The 23,063-nt window shown below is 61.1% G+C and overlaps 1 protein-coding gene across 1 annotated transcript in view; it reads right to left on the reverse strand.

Moving 5' to 3' along the window:
• The window catches only part of LOC119103044 (midasin-like), a gene marked incomplete at its 3' end in the record, with an annotated part of 116,680 nt that continues 93,617 nt past the window's right edge, over positions 1-23,063 (reverse strand). The window contains 1 exon segment of the mRNA XM_037226494.1: positions 1-129. Within this exon segment, the coding sequence (XP_037082389.1) occupies positions 1-129 (129 nt within the window).

Below are 23,063 nucleotides of genomic sequence, written 5' to 3' on the forward strand. Positions count from 1 at the left end.
GATCTGCGCGCAGCGGCTCTCTGCCTCGGCCGGGGGCGAGCCATGCGCCAGCAGGTGCGACCTGACCTGCGCCCAGGTCAGCTCCTCCAGCTCCCGGGTCACCTCCTCCAGGTGTCGTCTCAGGTCAGCCTGCGGACGAGACAAGGTCACACTGTAAAGGCGGACCGGGTGGTCGGCCAGCCGCCTGCGGGGAGCGAGCGCCCTGCAGCGGCGCCCACAAATCTGCCGCGCCTGCGGCGGTCTTCGATGTGCCAAACTCACGCGCATGGCGCCTCGCGCCCGCCGTGGCTTGCGTGACACTGAGCGAAACTTTCCCGGCGTCTTTTCCTCGAAGCGAGAGGCTTACGTACAGTTCACAGCGTCATCGGAATACTTCGCGAAATGGTTTAGCGCACGACCCACTTCTACCCCCACCGCGCAGCCCACTCGAATGACATACACCTCTCACTCCGCGCATAATGTACCCCCAGCCCTCCCCAGATGGCCTGTTCCCCGAGCAGACCGTGCTCGGGAGGTGGCCCCCGGGAGGTCGTCCGATGGCTGGCCCAGATTGCGCCTCCGGCTGGGGCCGACGGCCGGGCGGGGCTGTGTACGCCGGCGGCGGCCGACAGATCAGACCAGGCCGGCGCGCATTACGCTTGCTGATCGTGTATTTCATTACGCGGCGTCATGAGACGGCCGCCGCCCCCTCCCCCGGGAGACGGGGGGGGGGAGGGGGTCTGGTCCGGCAGCCCTAGGATAGCCTGCGGGAGCGCCGGGCAGACTAGGAGATGGGCGCCGGGCGGGGCAGGGAGGGGCCGGGGGAGGGGGAGGGGGGGGGGGGGGGGCAGTGGAATTGCAAGATCTGTGAGAGATGGCGATGCGGCCAACGAGCCTATGAAGAATAGCTAAGGTGATGAACGTGCTCGGGGAGACCGCCGAGGCCCGAGCGGACAGGGAGATGATGAGCCGGGGGGGGGGGGGGGGGGGACAGTGACGCAACGCTCGCTGTAACGAATTACAGTGGTCTGTCAGCCCCGCACAAAAAGTCATGTCTTATGATCGTGTAGGAGGCATGACTGCGGACGCAGTATACCGGGGACGGGACGGCAGCGAAACACACACCCGCGCTACGTCACGCCAGTGACACTGGCGGTGTCATCTCAGCGCCGGAGCCATTTGTACCGCAACGCTGCGACTGGTAAGTCCCACGGTTCGTTTATGCGAGGCCGCGTTTGAAACACGGCCTCCTAAGCAGTACAACGCCGGGATGATGCAGGGAATGTCTCCAACCCCACGTCTGCCGCGTGGCACACTGCAGTCGCGCGGCCCACCTCACGGACCGCCCGCGATGCGCGTTCCTCCGACCACACTCCATAACAGACGAGACGAACCCGCTGCCGGGAGCTCGCGCCCTGACGCGACGCGACCGCCGGCGATGCCGGGCGCCCGTGACCAGTTCGGTCGGAACTGCAATGGGGCGTGGCCGCCACGGTCCATCGCAGCCCAAACCGAGACGGTGCGCATTAGCATTACAGTGCGATGCCGACAACAAAGCGACGCCACGCGCCGCCGGAGACCGCGCTAAATCGATACAGCATCGGAATCACAGGCGCGACCTGCACGCCACGCCTGTGCGGATTGAGTCAAAGTACGGGAATGCGCGGCGGAAGCGACGGGCACAAGGGCGCATCCGAGGCCTTCACCAGCCCACAGCCGGGTCGTGGGGTGGAATACTGATCACGGCCGAGACAAATATCCGGCATCGAGCTGAAAGCTTTACCGTAAGATGGCATACGAAGAAAGGCAATGCTTAATGTAAGTAAGATAACTAAAACTTTCGTTGTTTTTCGACATTTTGAGCCCATATATTGGAAACAAAAAAGCTACAATATGCCAGTAAGTGCTGGTTAAAGCAGATGTCAAGTTTCCATTGAAACATGTTACGGCAATACCATATCATGGAAGTAGCATAGCATGCCAACAGGACTCATGACCACGGACGAATACAGCTAAGCAAGAGTCAAAATAAAAACTTCGGCGTGTGGACGCTAAAAAATCCGAACCCTTGCGCACTCTGCCGATAACAAGAAACCTGAATCATCCGCGAGCCAAGCTGCCGCATCCTGCCATCCGATGCACGGTACTGTGCTCCGATCAAACTGACTGCCACCCGATGTGTGGTACTGCGCTCCGATCGAACTGGCTGCCACCCGATGTATGGTACTGTGCTCCGATCAAACTGGCTGCTACGCGATGCACGGTACTGTGCTCCGATCAAACTGGCTGCCACCCGATGTATGGTACTGTGCTCCGATCAAACTGGCTGCCACGCGATGCACGGTACTGTGCTCTGATCAAACTGGCCGCCACTCGATGCACGGTACTGTGCTCCGATCAATCTGGCTGCCAAGCGATGCCCGGTAATGTACCCAGATCAAATGGCTGCCACGCGATGCATGGTACTGTGCTAGGCTGATCCGATCAAACATGGCTGCCACATGATGCACGGTGCTGTGCCCCGATCAGACTGGCTGCCACGCAATGAACGGTACTGTGCTAGGCTGCTTCGATCAAACATGGCTGCCACATGATGCACGGTGCTGTGCCCCGATCAGACTGGCTGCCACGCGATGTACGGTACTGTGCTAGGCTGCTCCGATCAAACATGGCTGCCACGTGATGCACGGTACTGTGCTCCGATCAAACATGGCTGCCACGCGATGTACGGTACTGTGCTAGGCTGCTCCGATCAAACATGGCTGCCACATGATGCACGGTACTGTGCTCCGATCAAACTGGCTGCCACGCGATGCGCGGTACTGTGCTAGGCTGCTCCGATCAAACATGGCTGCCACATGATGCACGGTACTGTGCTCCGATCAAACTGGCTGCCACGCGATGCACAGCTCTGTGCTAGGCTGCTCTGCTCAAACATGGCTCTCACCCGATGCACGGCTCTGTGCTAGGCTGCTCCGATCAAACATGGCTGCCATGCGATGCACGGCACTGTGACAGGCTGCTCCGAGCAAACATGTCTGCCACCCGATGCACGGTACTGTACTAAAGGCTGCTCCAGTCCCACATGGCTGCGATCCCATGTACAGTACTCTCCTAAAGGCAGCTCCAATCGCATACGGCTAAGTAAAAAGTCCTCACGACCAGCACCGCGCATACTTTTCGAAATTTGCTTACTAAAAAATCAGTGATATCAGGCGGAGCGATTACTCAAGCCCTCGCAACATAATACTCGATAAACATTGTTTCGCTACGGGCACTCGCATTCGCCCTTCCCCAAGGCCCGAGACAGAAGCGTGACGTATTTTCATAGTGAATTTCACTGTTTGCTTGACATATTGTTCCAACCAGTACCCATAAATGTATCGAAGGTGCGTCTTTTAAACGTAGGAATTCAGCCGGAATTTCGTAGAAAACAGATTGCTGTTCATAACTTGATGGTGGCATACAAACAGAAATGAGGAGCCTTCTCCAGGACTGCCGAGGCCTGGTCATGCGGTCACGGCGGTAACTCTAGCATATCGCGTGAACAGGACTAATGCACTCCGGCCTACCTTGAAACAATAGAGAAACACAGGCTACCACAGATCAAGTCATGAATGACATTTCCAAATCGTTCGAGTGACCAGTCAGCACTAGCAATGCTACTGTCAGCATGAAAGCGTGCGTCAATCCGCACTTGGGGATAATCTTCGGCTCTATCACAATTCATTTTCCACGCCAACAACAACAGAGACAGACGCGATTGTTGAGGTGTACGATCCAAACCAGATAGCTGGAGTATTTTCTCGGAAGACCGTAAATCATTTTTTCGAGATCGCCCTGACAAGCTACAGTACTGCCTAGTCTGACGTCACAGCGAGCCTCTCTCCCATTGGCCGTAGCTCCGCGGAGTCAGTTGAGAGACCGGACTAAAGGCTGCACCGATCCCGGAGACCGGACTAAAGGCTACACCGATCCCGGAGACCGGACTAAAGGCTGCACCGATCCCGGCGGCGGCCAAACTCCCCCCCCCCCTCTCCTGCGATAACCTTGACCCCAGTCAAGCCGCCGGATTACGCCAGTCTGTTGAAAAAATATGTTTTGCTGTCCGACTTCGACCCAGCTTTTTTAAAAAGTTGCGACAGGTTTTGCTGTGGTTCAAAGGTCAACGCTACTGAGCAAAATGTCAGGCAGCATCCCGGAACACTCCATGGCAGGGTATTTCATCAACAGCAGATGTCACACCAGTTGCAGATATGATAAATACCGACAAAAGTGAAACATGGCTGCAGGAAACGCAATGCACTCGCTTACCACGCCAAGCAATTAAGCAACGCTAGATCAGTGAGCCATTGTCAGCAGCGGAGCCAGGGCCGGCCAGCGCTATTCTCATCATAGTGAGAGATAACACACGAGGTAATAAGATGTGCGCCGCATAACCATACCAGACAGCATAATCTTCATCAGAAACAGTACATCTTCATTTTATAACAAAGTGGAGTACGTTTAAGCTGGTGACAAATGTATTATGCGTTTCTGATTTTATGTTTAAACTGGGTAGCGTAACGTCAACGCGTCAACTTCAGTCGACAGACGATTGCAACGTAATCTAACTTGGTACTTTTTTAGATGGCTGACCAGTGCTGGAACTCAAAAATATCTTGCGTCCATATGGTTCAACAAAGGAGTTCTCTCTATACACGAACAAACAAGCGTATGCCTCTGAATCATTTATTTTTACCTATATTTTCCCTACACAACACACGAACCAAAACCGCTGCACTGTCGCCGTTTGAACACTTCATACACACATGGTGCGATGCATTTATACATAGTGTCGCTGTGCGGGGTGTGCCAGATTTTCAGGGTATCTCTTCCGCCCGAGCGGAGCCAGAGATCATCGGAAGCGCACGGGCCGCTCTGGTCGATGATGACTAATTTCCCAGGGGCAGATGCATTAATTTGCGCCCGGGGTCGCCCGGGGGCGGGCCGAGAGTTGGGTAGCCGGGACCGTCGCCGGCAGCCCAGGCCGCCGACCCGACACACCCCACATCGCTGACCCGGAACACCTCAGCCAGGCCACCGGGCTGATCCGGCGACCAAGACTGCCAGCGGCAAACAGACCGCTGCCAGCAGCCCAGACCAACGCCGACCCACCCCAGACAGGCCTCCGGGCCGACCCGGCGACCAAGATTGTCCCTGGCAGCCAGACCGCTGCCAGCCGCCCAGACCACTGCCGACACACCCCAGACAAGCCCCCGGGCCGACCCGGCGACCAAGACTGCCTGCGGCAGCCAGATGCCGACCCGGCGGCCCCGGCCGCCGCCGACACACCCCAGACACGCCTGCGGCACAGTGCAAAGGGACGGCGGACCCCCTCCCGGCCACCGCGTGCAATCAAATGGAAATGCCTGCAATCGGTATGTGCTAAATACAGCGGCACTTACCATGTGGGAGACATGCGCCGGCGTGTTACAGCGTGCACTGTGAGGATTATGAACGGGGCACAGGCATGGGTCATGTTCGCTTGCGAAATTCGCAAGGAGCATAGGGAATTGCTATACACCACCCCGTATCACGATGTTAAACCACGCTTAATGCGGATGGAGAGCGTCATCAGACCCGGTCAGCAGACGCGTGAGAGGGCACCGCATATATCCCCGACGATGGCCCCGCATCAAGGTTAAGGCCCATAAAAGGCCATTTTAGAGTGGCGCCGATGTCCCCGCAGGGCGTCATGACCTCTCACCTACGGCCAGAAAGAGCTCCGACGGCCCAGCGGTGCGGGGTAATCACTGGATGATGGCGCCCAGCTGGCCAACGGCGGCCGCAGGACGCGCGGCTGCTGTAGTCTCGTGGCAGCACACTCAGATCCGTGTCCGACCCATAACAGCGGCAGTCACGAACTCTAGGCTCCAGGCAACTGCACCCTGGCCGCCCGCCGCGAAAGCTCGGCGCAACCGTCGCTCGACGGTGGAAATCAACGAGCGCGAAGCGCTGCGGCCCGCTCGGCCGGCTCGCCGCAGCCCCCCGGCGCGGTACACCGTGCCGGCGGGCTTCCGAGCTGGAGACACTGCACCGGTAGACTGTACCGGCGGGCACGCAATGGCCGGGCCTGGCACGACACGTCACCAGGGCACAGCGCGGGGTACTCACGGAGCCTAGTAAACCTGCACGTCACCAGGGCACGACGCGGGGTACTCACGGAGCCTAGTAAACCTGCAACTCCCCAGACCACCTCCACAGAGCCTAGTAAACCTGCCTAGTAAACTCCCCAGACCAGCTCCGAGGCCGGGCTCGGCCGCGTCTGGGTTGGTGTTGAATGACAGCTGCACGAAAGTCGAGGAACATTCAAACAAAAAGTTACATTCCAATCAAAAGTGTGTGCGCTCCGAGGGGCAAGCAAGCATCAAACATAAACACCAGGTAAAGAGCCAGCTAAAACGTAGCGCAGGAGTTTGAAGCATTTTCCCCTCAAGGCATTCACTCTCTGCGGAGTGATTTTCTACATCTTTTGCACGTTTACGCCTCCCAACATACAAACTAACCGCAGCTGTATCAGAGCCGTGCTCTGAAAGATCTTGCCCAAAGTCCGATTCCAGGCCCACAGCTGAGCCAGATGTTCGTCAAAAGTTAACAATAAATCCGGTTGTCCAAAAATGTCCTGTTTCACAAAATTGACCTTAAATAATGCAGGTGGCAGCCAGAAAACGGGGATCCAAACCTGGTGCGAGCCGTGAAAATTAAGATATCGGGGCTCGCGTTCCTAGTTATAAGTTATGTGTCCCATAGAGGGTTGGGTTTCGAGGGTTTCGAGGGTTTGATGGCGAGGGCTTTTATCTCATGTTTCAAAAAGGAGCATTTTCTGATTTGGTCTACCAACAACTTCTTTATGTTCCAGACTCAATTGTTTTGAAAACGAGCAGCCTTAGGTAAGTTGAGATGCATACCATTTGTCGACACGACGCAATAAACTCAGCTGTCCAAAACTAATTCCACACTTCACTTTGGAGATTTTGGGAAATCAGAAATTTTGGAACATGAACAGCACCTCTAAGATGTATGTAAAACTTTTCCCTCAATGTCTACTTCTCCAGTTATGAGCGCCTGTCATCTGAGTATGTTTTACTATTACGCGTGGAAGTGGCCGCCTTTTCAGCTGAATCAATAATGCTCTGCAATTTCAGGATAGGATCGTCAAAGCTATGCCCTGAATGAAAGTGGTCACTCAAGTAGGCTCACATGCAAAATGACCGGGCGCTGGGTCCTGATGTCATATCCATACAGCATCCCGAGGTTATAATCAGAGCCTGTCCCAGTTCCAAGTCGTCCACTTTCCGCGGCCGTTCGCCATTCGCCGTGGTCTCCGGCTCCGAGGCCGTTTGCCGGCGGGCGAGCGTCCCACGCCCCCTCCGCCATGTTGGGCCGCTCTTGGCATGCAGGCGGGGCGTGCCGTTTATCGCTAATTGATTACGCCGGCGCGTGCCGGCCGTGCGCCCGGTATCGGTCTGCAGAGCAGGCGGCGCCGGCGGCCAGCCCGGCATCGGTCTGTAGGGCAGACGGCGCCGGCGGCCAGCCCGACATCGGTCTGTAAGGGCAGACGGCGTCGGCGGCCTGCTCAGCATCAGTCGGCAGCGCAAAAGGTGCCGGCGGCGAGTTTGGCGGCGAGCTCGGCGGCGAGTTCGGCGGCGAGCTCGGCGGCGAGTTCGGCGGCGAGCTCAGCGGCGAGTTCGGCGGCGAGTTCGGCGGCGAGCTCGGCGGCGGAGGCCGGCCGTACAGAGGCCGGAGAACGGATGGCCCTTGGGAGGAGCACGCCGCCGGGGCCCGTGGTGACGGCGACCGCGCGGCTCCCCAGGGTGCCGGTTTGCTATCAGCAGTGTCGGGCCGCCCGTCGGCCGACTGCGGCCATCCGTCATTCCCTGCGGCGCACGCCCGTCACACGAGCTGAGCCGGCCGGCGGACCAGCGGGCGTCACACCGGCAGTGACACCCAAGTCCCCGGCGGGGGGCGTTACACCGTCCCCCCCCCCGACCCGAGCGTCACACCGGCGGTGACACCCACCTCCCCGGCCGGAAGGGGCATTACATGGCCGGTGACACCCGTTTGCCCGGAAGGAAAAGGCGCTTCGGCGTTGGCCGTGGACGTCACATGGGCGGTGACACCCGCCTCCCAATCGGGAAACCAAATAAGCTGTCACTGCTCCTGGCCGACAGACTGCTGCTGCTGCTGCTGCCGACAGACTGCTCTCGGGCGGAGACGCGTACCTTTTCAACATTGGGACGGGTCATGCCAGCCGCTCTACACGTTGACAGTCTGGAGCGCAGGATCGCCCAGGTCGCCAGGGCCAGGTCAGGTCAGGGTCATCGGGGTCCCTTTGCCAACAGTGAACGACGGCCGGAAATATGTGTCCATCACACCCAGCAGCACGGCATAAAATATCTTCAACGCGTTCAGGACATTCTCAGCTCGTGGTCTTCCCGATCACCATAACGCACCAGCGGGCGACCAAACCCTAGTGTCTTTTGTACCCAAATTTCAGCAAGCGATCCAATGGCATGGGCCATGTCAGTGGACATGACGTGGCCCGACGGATAGCGCGGAAGCTCCAACAGTTCTGGATGTCTAATAGGACTCTAAAGCCATAGAAAAGCGATGCTATTGAACAAATGGCAATGGAACGAGAGCATAAAAACGTTCATCAAAATACGAGAGACGAATTAGGCTCAGCACGACCATGACATTCCGACTGTTAGTGTCCATTAACGAACCGTTAAATGGGAGCTTTTCTTTTACTACCATATTAAGAATAACGAGTGGCGCACTCTGGCAAAACAAGTATAAGAAAGAACCCCGTCCTACGCTGAACATTTCCCCAAAACACAGTACCTTAGCGTAAAAACCGGTCACCACATCTGTACATGCTCTCCGGGCTGAGTCTTTTCGGACAGCACCAGGATCCCGGGAGTTCATTGGCGGGCCATGGCTGCTGGCTGCGTTTACGGCACCATTTCGAACGGATCGTCATCCTTTTGACGTCATCAGTGCCGATAATGTATAAACCATCTGCGGGAGTGTTTTACACCAAACTTGGCTGTCAGTCGGCAATACATTGGTGTTTCCCATGAATGAGGTATTGCCATTAAATCGTCCATCGACCAACGAGGCAGGCATCCAGCGTTTCCACAATACAACAGCAGATGCTGCAATTCCTGAAGACCCGATAAACCCATCTAAAAATTGGGTAATGATCTCGCAAATGGCTGCCAGCCACGGAATAGTTTTAATCACCGTTTATCATAAAGCCGTGCGATGCGAACTGCGATCATGTTGTGAACTGCAGGCATCTGGGTGACCCCAATGCACCCAAACACGGCAGGTCGGCCATGTACTCCTGTGCCGTTGCTATTGATCTAGAAGGACGCAATCCGCTAATGAGATCGTCATGCATAACATTTCAGAGGAAACTGCAAGCCGACACCTTGCCAGCGGCACACATGAACGACTACACAGCACGCAGAAACGCGCGTGGGCCTTCATGACCGCACATCACTAACGAGTGGTGCGGTAGACTAACAAGCGCTATGGTGAACTAACGAGTGCTGTGGTGGACTGACGAGTGGCGTGGTGGACCAACGAGTGGCGCGGTGGACTAACAAGTGACATGGTGGACTAACGAGTGGTGCGATGGACCAACCATTGGCGTGGTGGCCTGTCTACGCCAGAGCCGGCACTGGACACCAGTCGTGCGTGGCAAACGCTGCGTATCGACTTCGATTCGCTGCGGCCGATTTCTCGGCTGTGTGCGCGCCGCCGCCGTCGTCGCCGCGGACGCCAGGCGGTCATGACTAATGGACCGGCCCCGCTGACAGCTAGCCCCGACACTCTTCATCAGGGCGGTCCGGCCCGGGCGAGCCGACAGCGGCGGCGGCGGCGGCGGCGGCGGCGGCGGTGCAGGCGGGGAACACACCCCGGCGTGGTGTACTCCCCAGCGTCGCCCCGCTCCGGACGGGACGCAGAGGTCGGCCGGGCTCGGGGCCCGATGCCGCTGACACCGGGCATCGGGCCCGATGCCGCTGACACCGGGCATCGAGGCCCGATGCCTCTGACACCGGGCATCGGGCCCGATGTCGCTGACACCGGGCATCGGGCCCGATGTTGCTGACACCGGGTAGGGCTACAGCGCTGTCCAACCCTGGTCCGAAGCACCAACCGCTGACGTCATTCGCAACGTCTGGCCTCCCACCCAATGGCCACTTTCATGACAACTTTTGTGCACACTATTTGAGAACATTTCAAACATCCTGAACTCAGTGGGAATGTGGTATGCTGGTAAGGGGCCCTAATAATGATAATGCTTTTAATTTAAGGGCACGCCGACGTCGGAGGTCACTGCGCCCAGGTAAAAACTATTTCTGACTACGACCGTTCCTTTAACTCATGCCAGCTGCTTGAAACGAGAAACGACGGTTGGAACCACATAGCACACGAATACTTAACCCGCATTTTTTGAACCACTTTGAAATACTTAGGTATGTACATAACGCGGTACGCTTTCTGCGAAAACGTCCACTAATGCCGGCGGTGCCAACAAAGAAGTACCCCAGTCCTGCCGCATCGCAACAAAGGCACCGGGTGAACATACAGAAAACGGACCAATCAGTCAAGTAGGTTCAAAACAGGCGCACTTATCAGTCCAGCTGTGACTCGATCGATGCGCCTGCCCGTTCAGCAGGAGCGTAACAGACGTGCAAACGACCCCAGCAAATCACAGCAGATGCGCACAAGGTCCCAGCAAAATCGTAATACAAAGCATTTCTAGTAAGATAATAGCAGCCACTCCAGCCAGCCCAGGCGCGTTGCAATAGACGCAAGCATAAATTACCTGTGCAGCAGCGGCGCGGCGCTGGCGATAATGACATCACTAACGCCAAGGCAGCACATTACTAACAGCGACAACACACCGCTGATGACGCCGTGAACACGCTGACGTCACACCCACGGCCATGCTGGATTTGCGGCGTCATGAGCTGTCGGCCGGGCGCTCGTTCACCTCCGGCGCCCCCAGGTGGTGTGGCACAAGCCAAGCAGCGTCAATAAGCCATAGCCGATGGGACCGGAGGCGATAATGGCAGCGACGATTTGGGTTTTAGTCGTGACGCGGTCTGGTGCTAAGGCGCCCATAACTTGTTTCTTACTTGAATAGCACCGCCACAGCTGAAGACATACATCACGATCTCCGCATCCCAAGCAAAGCACGCCTGCCGGCAGCGATCGTTCCAAGCTTCCATAATAAACCCACGCGCACCCAACTAAATAAGCCCACTCTCTGGCACCCACGCTCTGCAGCTACTGGGGACCTGACTGCGACTGCTTCCCAGAGAATGACATTCACTTCCGACGCGCGAAACAAGAGGAGTCGCTAACACAGCGATGCCTGCCGGTACGGCGTTAACGATGCCCATAACCGGCCAGAGAGCGCTTCTGAGCCGGCAGAACAGCCGCGGTACGGATCACGGCGGTCGGGGTGGTGCGCCGAGGCGCTGGCCTGACGGTTCAGGCACCACCGGTCACCAGGCTTCCGCGCACGTGCCACAGAAGCGTCATCACCGCGAATGTGAAAACTTCGCTAAGCCTGTGAGCCCGAGACCCGAGCGCGGCCTGGCCGGATGCACCGAAGCCTAGGCCACCCGAGAGTTCACCAGCAAACGCGGATCAAGAACACCAGAGACGTCCGAGTGTCCGCCTCAGGGAGCTGGGGATCGTTCCGACGCCACACCGAGGGCCCGGAGGTCACAAAGACAGCGCCTGACCTCCAGGACCTGCGGGACGGTGCGGGCCAGCAGGGTCGCCCATCCATTCTACAATCTGGACGAACGCTCCTCCTAAACTACTCCGGGCACTTTCGAACTTACGACAGCTCGAGGCCGACGGTTCTCACTCGACCCACAGTAAGCCATCGCAAGCCGCCTCCGCAGCCGATCGGCGACGGCGGCGGCGGGAGACCACGCCACCGCCGCCGCGCCGCCGCGGACAGCGGCCGCCTCGTTACGGGCTGGCACCTGTCTCGTCCCGCCGCCGCCGAGCCGCCGCCGCGCCATTACCATACCGCGCCGCCAAATGACGGTCGAGGCGGCGGGGCGGCGGGGCGGCGGGGCGGACATGGCCGCAGCAGCTGCGGGACGCCGGCCGGCGACATCCGATACATGGCCCCGACGCCGGCCGGCGGCAGCAGCGAGGCCGCCCGCGGGCTCGGTGAGGACGCCCGCCGGTAGACCTGCACCGAGCGCCACGGCTTAAGGTCGCGCAGCAGCGGGGCCGCCTGCGGGCTCGGCGAGAAGGCGCCGGCAGACCTGCACCGAGCGCCACGACTTAAGGTCGCGCAGCAGCGGGGGCCGCCTGCGGGCTCGGCGAGAAGGCGCCGGCAGACCTGCACCGAGCGCCACAACTTAAGGTCGCGCAGCAGCAGGGCCGCCAGCGGGCTCGGTGAGGACGCCCGCCGGCAGACCCGCACCGAGCGCCACGGCTTAAGGTCGCGCAGCAGCGGGGCCGCCAGCGGGCTCGGCGAGGACGCCCGCCGACAGACCCGCACCGAGCGCCACAACTTAAGGTCGCGCAGCAGCGGGGCCGCCAGCGGGCTCGGTGAGGACGCCCGCCGGCAGACCCGCACCGAGCGCTACGGCTTAAGGTCGCGCAGCAGCGGGGCCGCCAGCGGGCTCGGCGAGGACGCCCGCCGACAGACCCGCACCGAGCGCCACGACTTAAGGTCGCGCAGCAGCGGGGCCGCCAGCGGGCTCGGCGAGGACGCCCGCCGACAGACCCGCACCGAGCGCCACGACTTAAGGTCGCGCAGCAGCGGGGCCGCCAGCGGGCTCGGCGAGGACGCCCGCCGGCAGACCCGCACCGAGCGCCACGACTTAAGTCGCGCAGCAGCCACCCTGGGGTAAGCGGTACGACTGCACAGCTGCTGGCTGTTGCAGAGCGGCCAGGTGGCAAGCGACTGGGGTTATGGTAATTCAGCATGTCGCCGGCTCGGTGCGGTGAGGGCAGCAGCAGCACGGGACCCGTTACAGAAGCACGGCGGCAGCAGGCCTGTCACCGAACGGTCCAAGCGCCGATCACGTGGAAAGGCTGGAGCTTGTTTGATCGCCGATCTGGAGGCTGGCACATGTGGGCCACCATCTACCGGTCGGACGGGTTAGGCCACACCTGAGTAACGCCAGGAACGCACCGCCGGCCGTCAGTGGCCCCAGGAGCGCACCGCAAGTCGTCAGCGGCCCAAGGAGCACGCCGCCGGGCGTCAGTGGCCCGAGGGGCGCGTTACCGGTCGCCAGTTATCCCCGGAGCGCGCCACCAGTCGTCAGCGGCTCCAGGAGCGCGCTACCGGTCGCCAGTTACCCCAGGAGCGCGTCACCAGTCATCAGCGGCTCCAGCAGCGCGTTACCGGTCGCCAGTTACCCCCGGAGCGCGCCACCAGTCGTCAGCGGCTCCAGGAGCGCGTTACCGGTCGCCAGTTACCCCCGGAGCGCGCCACCGGTCGTCAGCGGCTTCAGGAGCGCGCCACCGGCCGTCAGCGGCTTCAGGAGCGCGCCGCCGGCCGTCAGCGGCTTCAGGAGCGCGCTGCCGGCCGTCAGTGCGCCGGTGGGCGGCGCTCGTCGGTCGGAACGAGGCGCCAGGACCCGGCGGCGGCTAGGCCAGTCGCGCGCCGCCGTCCGCCCCGTTCGGAGCCGATCCGGCCGCCGAGCCCGCTCCGCTCCGCCCGACCCGGCTCGTCATGCGCCGGAGGGCACGCCGAAGCCGCCCCGCCGCGTAACACCAGGTGAGAGCGCGGCCGACGGAGGTCCGGCGCCGAGCGGGCGCCCCGCCAGAACGGCACAGGCGCACGTGCCGGCATAGCGCGGCGAGGAAGCTGTCAGCCACGACCTCCGGCTGGTCCCTGAACGATCGTCAGAGCTGCGCTCGGTGTCATAATGTGGCGAAAACGTCTCAAAGATCGTTTGCCAGATATTTAGATGGAACGTGGAACCAACCATTTAACTTATTAAGAACGTTACAATACCAGCGTGATGCCATCACAAATCCAGCCTTCATCAAGTATGTAAATGCTGTCGAAGTGTACAACTGATCACCGCAGACACCTTTGTTCAGCTAGGAATTTTCATAACCTAACGCCGCTGCGGATGTATGCATGCGCAGGCAATGATAGAAAACGACCGGTGTGCCGGCGCTCGGCGTTCCGTAAACACAGTCCATGGTACCGGTGGGAGCTGAGCAAATTGATGGCGTGATCGACCCGAGCGGCGGCTGGGCTCTCCCGCCTCAGCTGGATCATCGTAAACCGACCACCAACAGCCGGCCAGCGTGCTGTCGGGCCCGCACGGCGTCCCGGCGCCGCACTGGACACAGCGTCCCGGCGCCGCATCGGACACGGCGTCACGACGCCGTCACGCGTCCACGGCGGATCGGCCGGCGCCGCCGCCAGCGCTCCTAGATCAGCGAGCCACCGCGACAGGCTCGGCCTGCCCCGCCGCGCCCCGCCGGCCGTCTATCTCGGTCGGCCGGTGGCGACCGCTCACGGAAGGCGCTGATTTGTCGCCGCGGCGAGCCGGCTAAATCGCCGGCGCCGCCCGCCACGCTCGACCGATTGGGGCCAGGCACGATGGTAGCCTGCCGACCCGGGGGGCACCCAGCAGCGCCGCCGGCGCCGGCGCCGGTGCCGAGCCACGGGAAAGCCTCCGGCGGCAGCGCCGAACCCGCTCGGTCCAGCGGATGTCGCGCCGCTCCGAAGCCGGGCGGCTTGCGTCAACTTTCAGACGCAGATTTAAGTTCGGAGCTGGCGCTGAATGCCATGCGGCGAGGGTCTGCCGCCAGAGGCGCCCGGACTACAGGCGAGCGTTACGCTGCCCCCCTGCCGCAGCCGGCCACACACGCCCGGAGGGGGTGGCCGGACGCCCCCGTCCAGCCACCCCTCCGCCTTGGGTACACCCGCCCCTCCCGCCAATATACGCCGCCCGTCGAGAGGACACACCCATTGCCAGCGGCGTTATCGATACCCCATTCCAACGACGCGACCCTCACTAATGCACCATCGGCGATGCTTCTCCCTTCGGCCGGCGGCGCGGCCGTCTCATCCCGACGCCGATACGGTCCGGGGCATTAGGCACCGGACGGTCCGCTCATCGGCTCGGGCCGCCGGCCAGGCCGCCGCCGCTACAAGCCTCATTCAGAGCCCAGCAGCAGCAGCAGCTGGGGCCGACAGACGGCGGTCCGTCCGTCCGCCGCCGGCGTGACCACGGCCCTGTCGGCCGGGCGGCGGACCGCGGCGAAATGCTGATCCCTTTGTAAATTTTCATTCAAGGCACGCCCCCGCACGTCACCATCCCACCCGTCCTTTTATGGAGCGCCAACTCCGTCCCGCTGAACGGGTGTGGGACCGCTGACCGGGTGTGGGGCCGCTGACTGGGTGTGGGACCGCTGACCGCGTGTGGGACCGCTGACCAGGTGTGGGACCGCTGACCAGGTGTGGGACCGCTGACCAGGTGTGGGACCGCTGATCAAGTGTGGGACCGCTGACCAGGTGTGGGACCGCTGATCAGGTGTGGGGCGCTGACCGGGTGTGGGACCGCTGACTTGGTGTGGGACCGTTGACCGCGTGTGGGATGGGTGTGGGACCGTTGACCGCGTGTGGGACCGCTGACCGGGTGCGGAGGGCGTCGTTTCGGCCGCAGTCATGGCAGTCATCAAGCCGGCCTGGTCCGGCGCGATAGATCGATGCACTCAGCACGATTCGGCATAGTTAACGAATGAAAATGGCCCTAATGCCACAATGTTCCGCACTGCAAGCGCTAATGTTCTGTCGGTGCGCAAGGCAAACTCTGAGAACCCGGCTAGAGTACGCGGCAGTGAAGACTACACAAACTCTGAGAACCCGGCTGGAATACGCGGCAGTGAAGACTACACAAACCGCCGAACCCCGTGCACAGATGCAGCAATGTCTCAATTTCACAGCCGGACTGAGGCACTGCGTGCTCACTTACAGGCGGAAATTAATCAACCACGTTTGGCATTTTGTGCACAAATTCTGGACACTTTTATTGGGCGCACACTAAAAATAAAAGAAAACCAAAGGAAATGGAAATGGCGAAGGATTTACAATCTCGGCTACGATTCACTCGGCCAATAAATATTCGTTCGATGCCCACAAAGCGGGTCGAACATCGCTATACATTCCAACAAGCGGGAGAACAGACAACCGTCGCACTCATTTCGAACAGTTATATGGGCCGGAATAATGACTCAATCTCCGGACCCATTACTCGGCAGCCCGCCTGGTATTTCAAAGACCGAAGAATTCATGACTCGCTCTCCCTCTACCAAACTCCTGCCGGATTTCAGCTCCAACCTGCGGACGACTGCCCGGCGCGGCGGCGCGTTCACACGCACGCGATGGTGTTCAGCCTCAGCTTCAGCACCGTTCGCAGCCACGCCAGCCTAACGACGCGACCGTGATGCTGGCAAGCTGAAGCTCTGGTTGTAGACGGGGCCTTCACGTTAGTCATTAACCAGCAGCTAATAATCACCCGGCTTCCCCAGCTCCATCTGCCCCATGCCACTTGCCCTTCCTGGTCCTCCCTTGCATCCTTAGCTTCGGTTTTTTTCCTTTCTCTGTAACCCCTCTATACCAACGGGATCAACAACAGCAATGCCGTGGGACAACGTGTTTTGGGAAAGTGCCGAATACCAATGGGAGCTGGTGAGCGCGGGCGGTCCAAAAAGCGGAGCAGCGGAGCCCGCGTGCTCCCAAAAGCGGAGCGGCAGAGCCCACGTGCCGCCAAGCCACGCCGCGATCCAAATAAACACAGTCACGCGCCGGACCGACCAAAAGGCTCAGAGGCTTATCGACTGCGATTATTCGGGCTTTAGGTGGCCGCGCCTGCCCGGCCGTCTGGCGTCCGCGGCTGCTGGAGTGCCCTTTCGTGTCCGGGTGGGCTGTAGCCGTTACAATCAGCACGGCTGGCGCGGCGGCCATCAATAGCAGCATGCGCCACCGCTGCCGGCTGATTTGGCCGAGCCCATTTCCGACCACCCGGTCCAGCGGCGACAGCCGTCCCTGCGCCGACGGCGCCCCTCTCGCACGCCCGGCCGCTGGCTGGGCCGTGGCTCACCCTCTCTCCGAGGAAATCAAGATAACGCCGCGACGATAATGCAGGTAAAGAAATGAACGCCCAGTGTGGGATCGCACTCTTGGGGACAATCCGAAAAAAACATTTTGAGGACATCCCTCCGTCCCCACCCCCTCATACGCCGAGCCTGGAGGACATCAGCCGCCACAGCGTGAGCTACACACGGCAGCCGCCCGCAGCCGTCCCAGGGCCGACGCCTCTGACGCCGACCCAGGCCGCCTCGCCACGGAGCGAGTGTGACAGAGCCGAGACGCCGGTCACGGCTCCAGCACCGCCGGTCACGGCTCCGGCCCGCCGGTCACGGCTCCGGCCCGCCGGTCACGGCTCCAGCCCGCCGGTCACGACTCCGGCCCGCCGGTCACGACTCCGGCCCCGCCGGCCACGACTCCGGCCCCGCCGGTCACGACTCCGGCACCGCCGGTCACGGCTCCGGCCCGCCGGTCACGACTCCGGCCCGCCGGTCGCGACTCCGGCCCCGCCGGTCACGACTCCGGCCCCGCCGGTCACGACTCCGGCACCGCCGGGGTCGTGTTCGCGGCACCGGCCCCGCCGGTTCGCGGGGTCATCTGGCGGCTCTCGCGGCCGCTCCCTTCCGGGGGAGCCGGGACAAGCGCCAGCCGGCGCGGCGACCATAACGCGTCACAGCCTGTACCAGCTGCACCGAGGACGGCATCGAGACGAGGCTGATCAAAGACCGGCCACCACCGTCCCCTGAGGGCGCAAGCCACACGGGACAACGCCGCTGTCGCCGCCTGGGAGCGCAAGCCACACGGGACAACGCCGCTGTCGCCGCCTGGGAGCGCAAGCCACACGGGACAACGCCGCTGTCGCCGCCTGGGAGCGCAAGCCACACGGGACAACGCCGCTGTCGCCGCCTGAGAGCGCAGGCCGTACGGGACAATGCCGCTGTCGCCGCCTGAAAGCGCAAGCCACACGGGACAACGCCGCTGTCGCCGCCTGGGAGCGCAGGCCGTGCGGGACAACGCCGCTGTCGCCGCCTGGGAGCGCAAGCCACACGGGACAACGCCGCTGTCGCCCCCTGAGAGCGCAGGCCGTACGGGACAACGCCGCTGTCGCCGCCTGAAAGCGCAAGCCACACGGGACAACGCCGCTGTCGCCGCCTGGGAGCGCAGGCCGTGCGGGACAACGCCGCTGTCGCCGCCTGAGAGCGCAAGCCACACGGGACAACGCGTCTGCACGCGGAATAGCGTCGGTCAGCCTTCCAGTGTCTTTCTGAAGATGTACAGGGATGGCCAGGGCTTCTCAAGGGTGGACTGGAGTGGATGTGGGCTACGCAGAAAAACAAAAAACTATGGAATGGATGGGAAAGGAAATACGCAAATAAGGAGACAAATTACCAGGTAAACACCACGCAAAGCGGGAGGCTTCCCACCAGGTGTTACTGGACTCCACTTGCTAGCGCGGGTCGCCCAAACCACCACCACCAGTGTGACTGCAGGCTGTCCCGAGGCCCGCTGCCCGTGCTCAGCAGCGTGACGCGGCAGCAGCCCGAGCATGACATGGCCAGCAGCGGAACGGCCCGAGCATGACACGGCCAGCAGCGGAGCGGCCCGAGTATGACACGGCCAGCAGCGGAGCGGCCCGAGCATGACACGGCCAGCAGCGGAGCGGCCCACGCATGACACGGCCAGCAGCGGAGCGGCCCAAGCATGACACGGCCAGCAGCGGAGCGGCCCGAGCATGACACGGCCAGCAGCGGAGCGGCCCACGCATGACACGGCCAGCAGCGGAGCGGCCCGAGCATGACACGGCCAGCAGCGGAGCGGCCCCAGGCGCGCCCGGCCGACGGCAGCGGCTCCGCGGTGGTCCATCGATATCTCCCGTCTGGCCGATGGGCCAATCTAGCGGGGAAGGCATCAGCGGCGTTATAGAGGCGCGCCACGCAGCCTCGGATGACCACCGTCGCCGCCGCGCAGTGGCGACGGCGGCTAGCGGTCGCAGGCTCGGCCACGGGGCTGCCCGCCAGGCCGCCGGGTCAGACCGGAAGGGGGGGGGGGGGGAAGGACGGGAGTGAGGAGCACAAGGGCAGGGACATGGCGCATGCTCGGTGCTCGGTGCTGTGGTGTGACCGGGGGCCACACTAGCCAGCGCCGCCGTTCAGGGCGGCTCCGAAATGACCGTCTCTAATGCTGGTGTGTCGGACCAAGTCTGGGCTATCGACGCCCTCCCGTCAGCGAATCGATTCGTCCAAATTTCGTCCAAATTCGACCCGTTCGAAGTGGCCCAGTACCCCCGGCGGCTCGCTAAACCTCCCTTTCAACGGCGTGGACAAAATGAGACGCGTTCGAGCGCTGGGCGTGGGCGAAGCATTGAGAGCGGCGCGACTTCAATGGCCGCCCTGAATCAAATCCCGACGACCCACTTCCGAATTCACCACAGACAGAATGTGTCTCATTGATCCCGTCAAATCTGACAAAAGACGAAAAATAGTTGGCTTCTAGTGCGGACGTGCTTTTGCCGTCTTAGCACATCTACCGGCATGACCCTTACAACGGAAATGAGAAGACGACATACCGTCTTCAAAGCGGCGAACAATTCGGCATGGCAAACAGGGAACCCAGCAGCTGTTTTTCGTCTGTAAACGCACGCGGTCCTGTTTGTACGCAACAGTGTCGATGGAGGTCAGCTATGACAATTCTGAGGTAGCTAATAAGGGGGCACGAAATCTTCATGAGAGCAGAAGAAGCATTGGCAACATCGTCAACTAATGAAACTAACTACTGAAAGTGGAAGAGCCGGCTGTCCCCAAGGACAAGGTGCACGGCTGAAATTATTCCTCAGCGATTCGAGCAACGACACTGATGCGCGGATGACACACATTTTACGCTTGTCTCGATCTAGCCACAGGGTTTGAACGTGGAACACAAACTCTGTCCGAACCGATCACTTGGTGATAAAGAAGACATTTGTCGTAAAACAGCCTCGACCAGAAATGGTGCCGAACGGTTTCCTCGAAGACGTCTGAACACGTCTGAACACGTACAGACATGAGGCGGCTGATGGATTACACCGATCATGAACGGGACACGTGGGGGATGGGAGATGCCGTCAGAAAAAGGGCGACGTGTAATCGATAAACATGCATTACGAAATGACTTGTAGACAGGACAAAAAACAAACAATAGAAGAAGAAACACAAGCGTGACCTACAAAAAATAAGCACGAGGTCAGATCACCGGCGTGCTAGGCGCTGCCTCGTTAAACAGAGCCAGATCACACACACACACACACACACACACACAGAGAGAGAGACAGATCAGGTGTGAACACACGGGGCTGACTGAACATAGGATGAAACCCAAACGCGCGCGTGTCGCCATGTTCGACTACCCCGGGACGGAGACGCGACTGGTTCCGTCCTCTGCCGCCAGGTGGCCGCCATGAACCGGCACCCGATCGGCGTGGCCGGCTACGACCGCAGCAACGAGTCGCACATCAACGCCACGCGGCCGTTCACCTGCCACCCAGGCGGCACCACCGAGGCGGCCATCATCTTCACACTGGGCAGCCTCGGCGTCGGCGCCAACCTGGTGCTCATGTTCCTCATCCTCAGCAAGCGCTACCTGCGCCGGTGAGCGCGTCCGGCGACCGGCGGCGAGGGGCGCCGAGAGGACCGGCTGGGGGTGGGGGTGGGGGGGGGGGGGAGGAATGAGCGAAGGTGTGGGCAGCCGGCGCTGGGGGCGGGAGCGGCTCCGTCGTCATGGGGCGGGGGGGGGGACCTCTCTCCATGCGGCACACCAGGTATGCCCTCTCCCACCTGTGTTTAAAGCGCCACCGATCCCAGAGTAACCCACGCCCCTCCCCAACAACTCGCCTGTGGGAGTCGACGTACACTCGGCCTCAGGGCGGATGTCGTCTAGCGCTCATGAATCCCCCACCTTGTCTCCGCTGTCTGGTTTGAATCTACATGTAACACCCCGGCCCAGCTGAGAATGGCCTACAATCTACATGTAACATCCCGGCCCAGCTGAGAATGGCCTACAATCTACATGTAACACCCCGGCCCAGCTGAGAATGGCCTACAATCAGCGGTAGTGGATGTAATGATGCTGAGGAGCGGGTCTCGCGGGATATCATCAGGGGAGTAACGAGAACTCAAAGCACTCAAGGCGTGATTCTGCCAAGAGCAACACGCATCTCATCGCTTCATTTCTGACAGGTGGGTTAATATAAAGGGGTTATTTAAGTCTTCAGCATCTACCTTGCGGGTCCAGTGTAACAGCAGGCCGTCATAGACGCCAAGCTTCGGAATTCACCTCCCTCAGAACCCGGTGCGGCACACAACAACCATTATCTCTTCTATTACTGCTTCCCTCCAATAAGCATTGACAAATGTGGCAGCTGGAGATGAATGACGCCCGGTGCGTCTTCGCGTATCAATATCTTGAGTCGGCAGCCAAATGAAAGAGTAATATGGCACGAGCTGGGCGGCCGACGGCTGTCCCGATCAAACATGCCTGCTGCCGAGGTCGGTGGCTCGGATCTCTGCCACCCGCCAGCAGGCCGCGCCTCCGCACATTTATCCCCGCCGCGTATGAATTCAATCAGCGAGAGGATCCTCGTCGGCGGCCGGCCGTCAATTCTCGATGCGCAGTGACAAAGGCGGCAGGATTGGCCGGGGTGGGAGCGCCGTCCGTTGCTGCTTGCTGCGAGCGGCGGTGGCCGCCCAGCCTCCGCCGAGACAGCGCCAACACTGCATAAGCCGGCCGTTCCGAGCAGCGGGTCCCGCGGGCGCCGCTGCCAGCATCCGTCCGTCCGTCCCTCAGTCTGCGACCGTCGCAGGTGGCTCGGACGCGCGGGCCACGAGCCTTAGCGTCGCCGCCGACCGCGGGCACACCTTCATTTGGCTGAGCGCCACTTGATTCCACTTGATCCACTCCAAAGGCGGAGGCGGCAACGGACTAACACGTTAATTGACACCCGGTAGCCTCGGCTCGTCGGTAGCCACCTCTTGCTCGGTGCGTCTGCTGTCCGACGTGGCCCGCTGCCCGCCGCCGTGCCGTGCCGTGACGGCGTGCCGCCCGTGCTGCGCCGCAGGTGGTCGCTGGGTCTGCTGTTCCACCAGGCGCTGGTGGACATGGTGCGCGCCACGCTGCTGATCCCGCTGGGCGTCTCCATCCTGAACTGCCAGCCGGTCGGCAAGTGCAGCATGGTGGAGACGGCCTTCTTGCTGCTGGTCACAGCCAGTACCATCAACCTGCTGACGACGGTGCTGAACGACGCGCCTCTGCAGCCCGACGACGAGGACGAGGACGAGCACATTCCTCTGCTCATGGAGTCGCCGCAGTGCGTGCTCTTCGGCAGCTTCATGATCTGGTTCGCCAGCATCACCATCAACCTGGGGCCGACCTTCCTGTCCGGTGCACTGGCGGCCAACATCGAGGAGGAACACCACGCGCCCAGCTGCCCGCTCGTGGCCGGTCCGCTGCGACACTACGTGCTCAACGTGCTCTGGATCATGATCAACGTGCTGTGCGTGATCCTGACCATCTTCCACCTGCACAAACTGTACCGTGACCTGGGCAAGTCGAACGTGCAGGCGGTACGCATCGCCAGCCTGGTGACCACCATGATCAGCGTGTCGGCGCCCGACAGCGACAACAGGTGAGACCCAGAGCCGACACGGTCGGAGACAACAGGTGAGACCCAGAGCCGACTCGGTCGGCGACAACAGGTGAGACCCGGAGCCGACTCGGTCGGAGACAACAGGTGAGACCCAAAGCCGACTCGGTCGGCGACAACAGGTGAGACCCAGAGCCGGCTCGGTCGGCGACAGCAGATGAGGTCCAGAGTGGGCACTGTTGGCGACAAAAGTGACGAGCAGGCGCGTGAAGCATGTCTTTTGTCCCATGACCAAGGTTACAACGTCCGCATTCACGTGCT

The sequence above is a fragment of the Pollicipes pollicipes genome, unplaced genomic scaffold (assembly GCF_011947565.3).
Source record: "Pollicipes pollicipes isolate AB1234 unplaced genomic scaffold, Ppol_2.1 Scaffold_5724;HRSCAF=6776_pilon_pilon_pilon, whole genome shotgun sequence".
Lineage (NCBI taxonomy): Eukaryota > Metazoa > Arthropoda > Thecostraca > Pollicipedomorpha > Pollicipedidae > Pollicipes > Pollicipes pollicipes.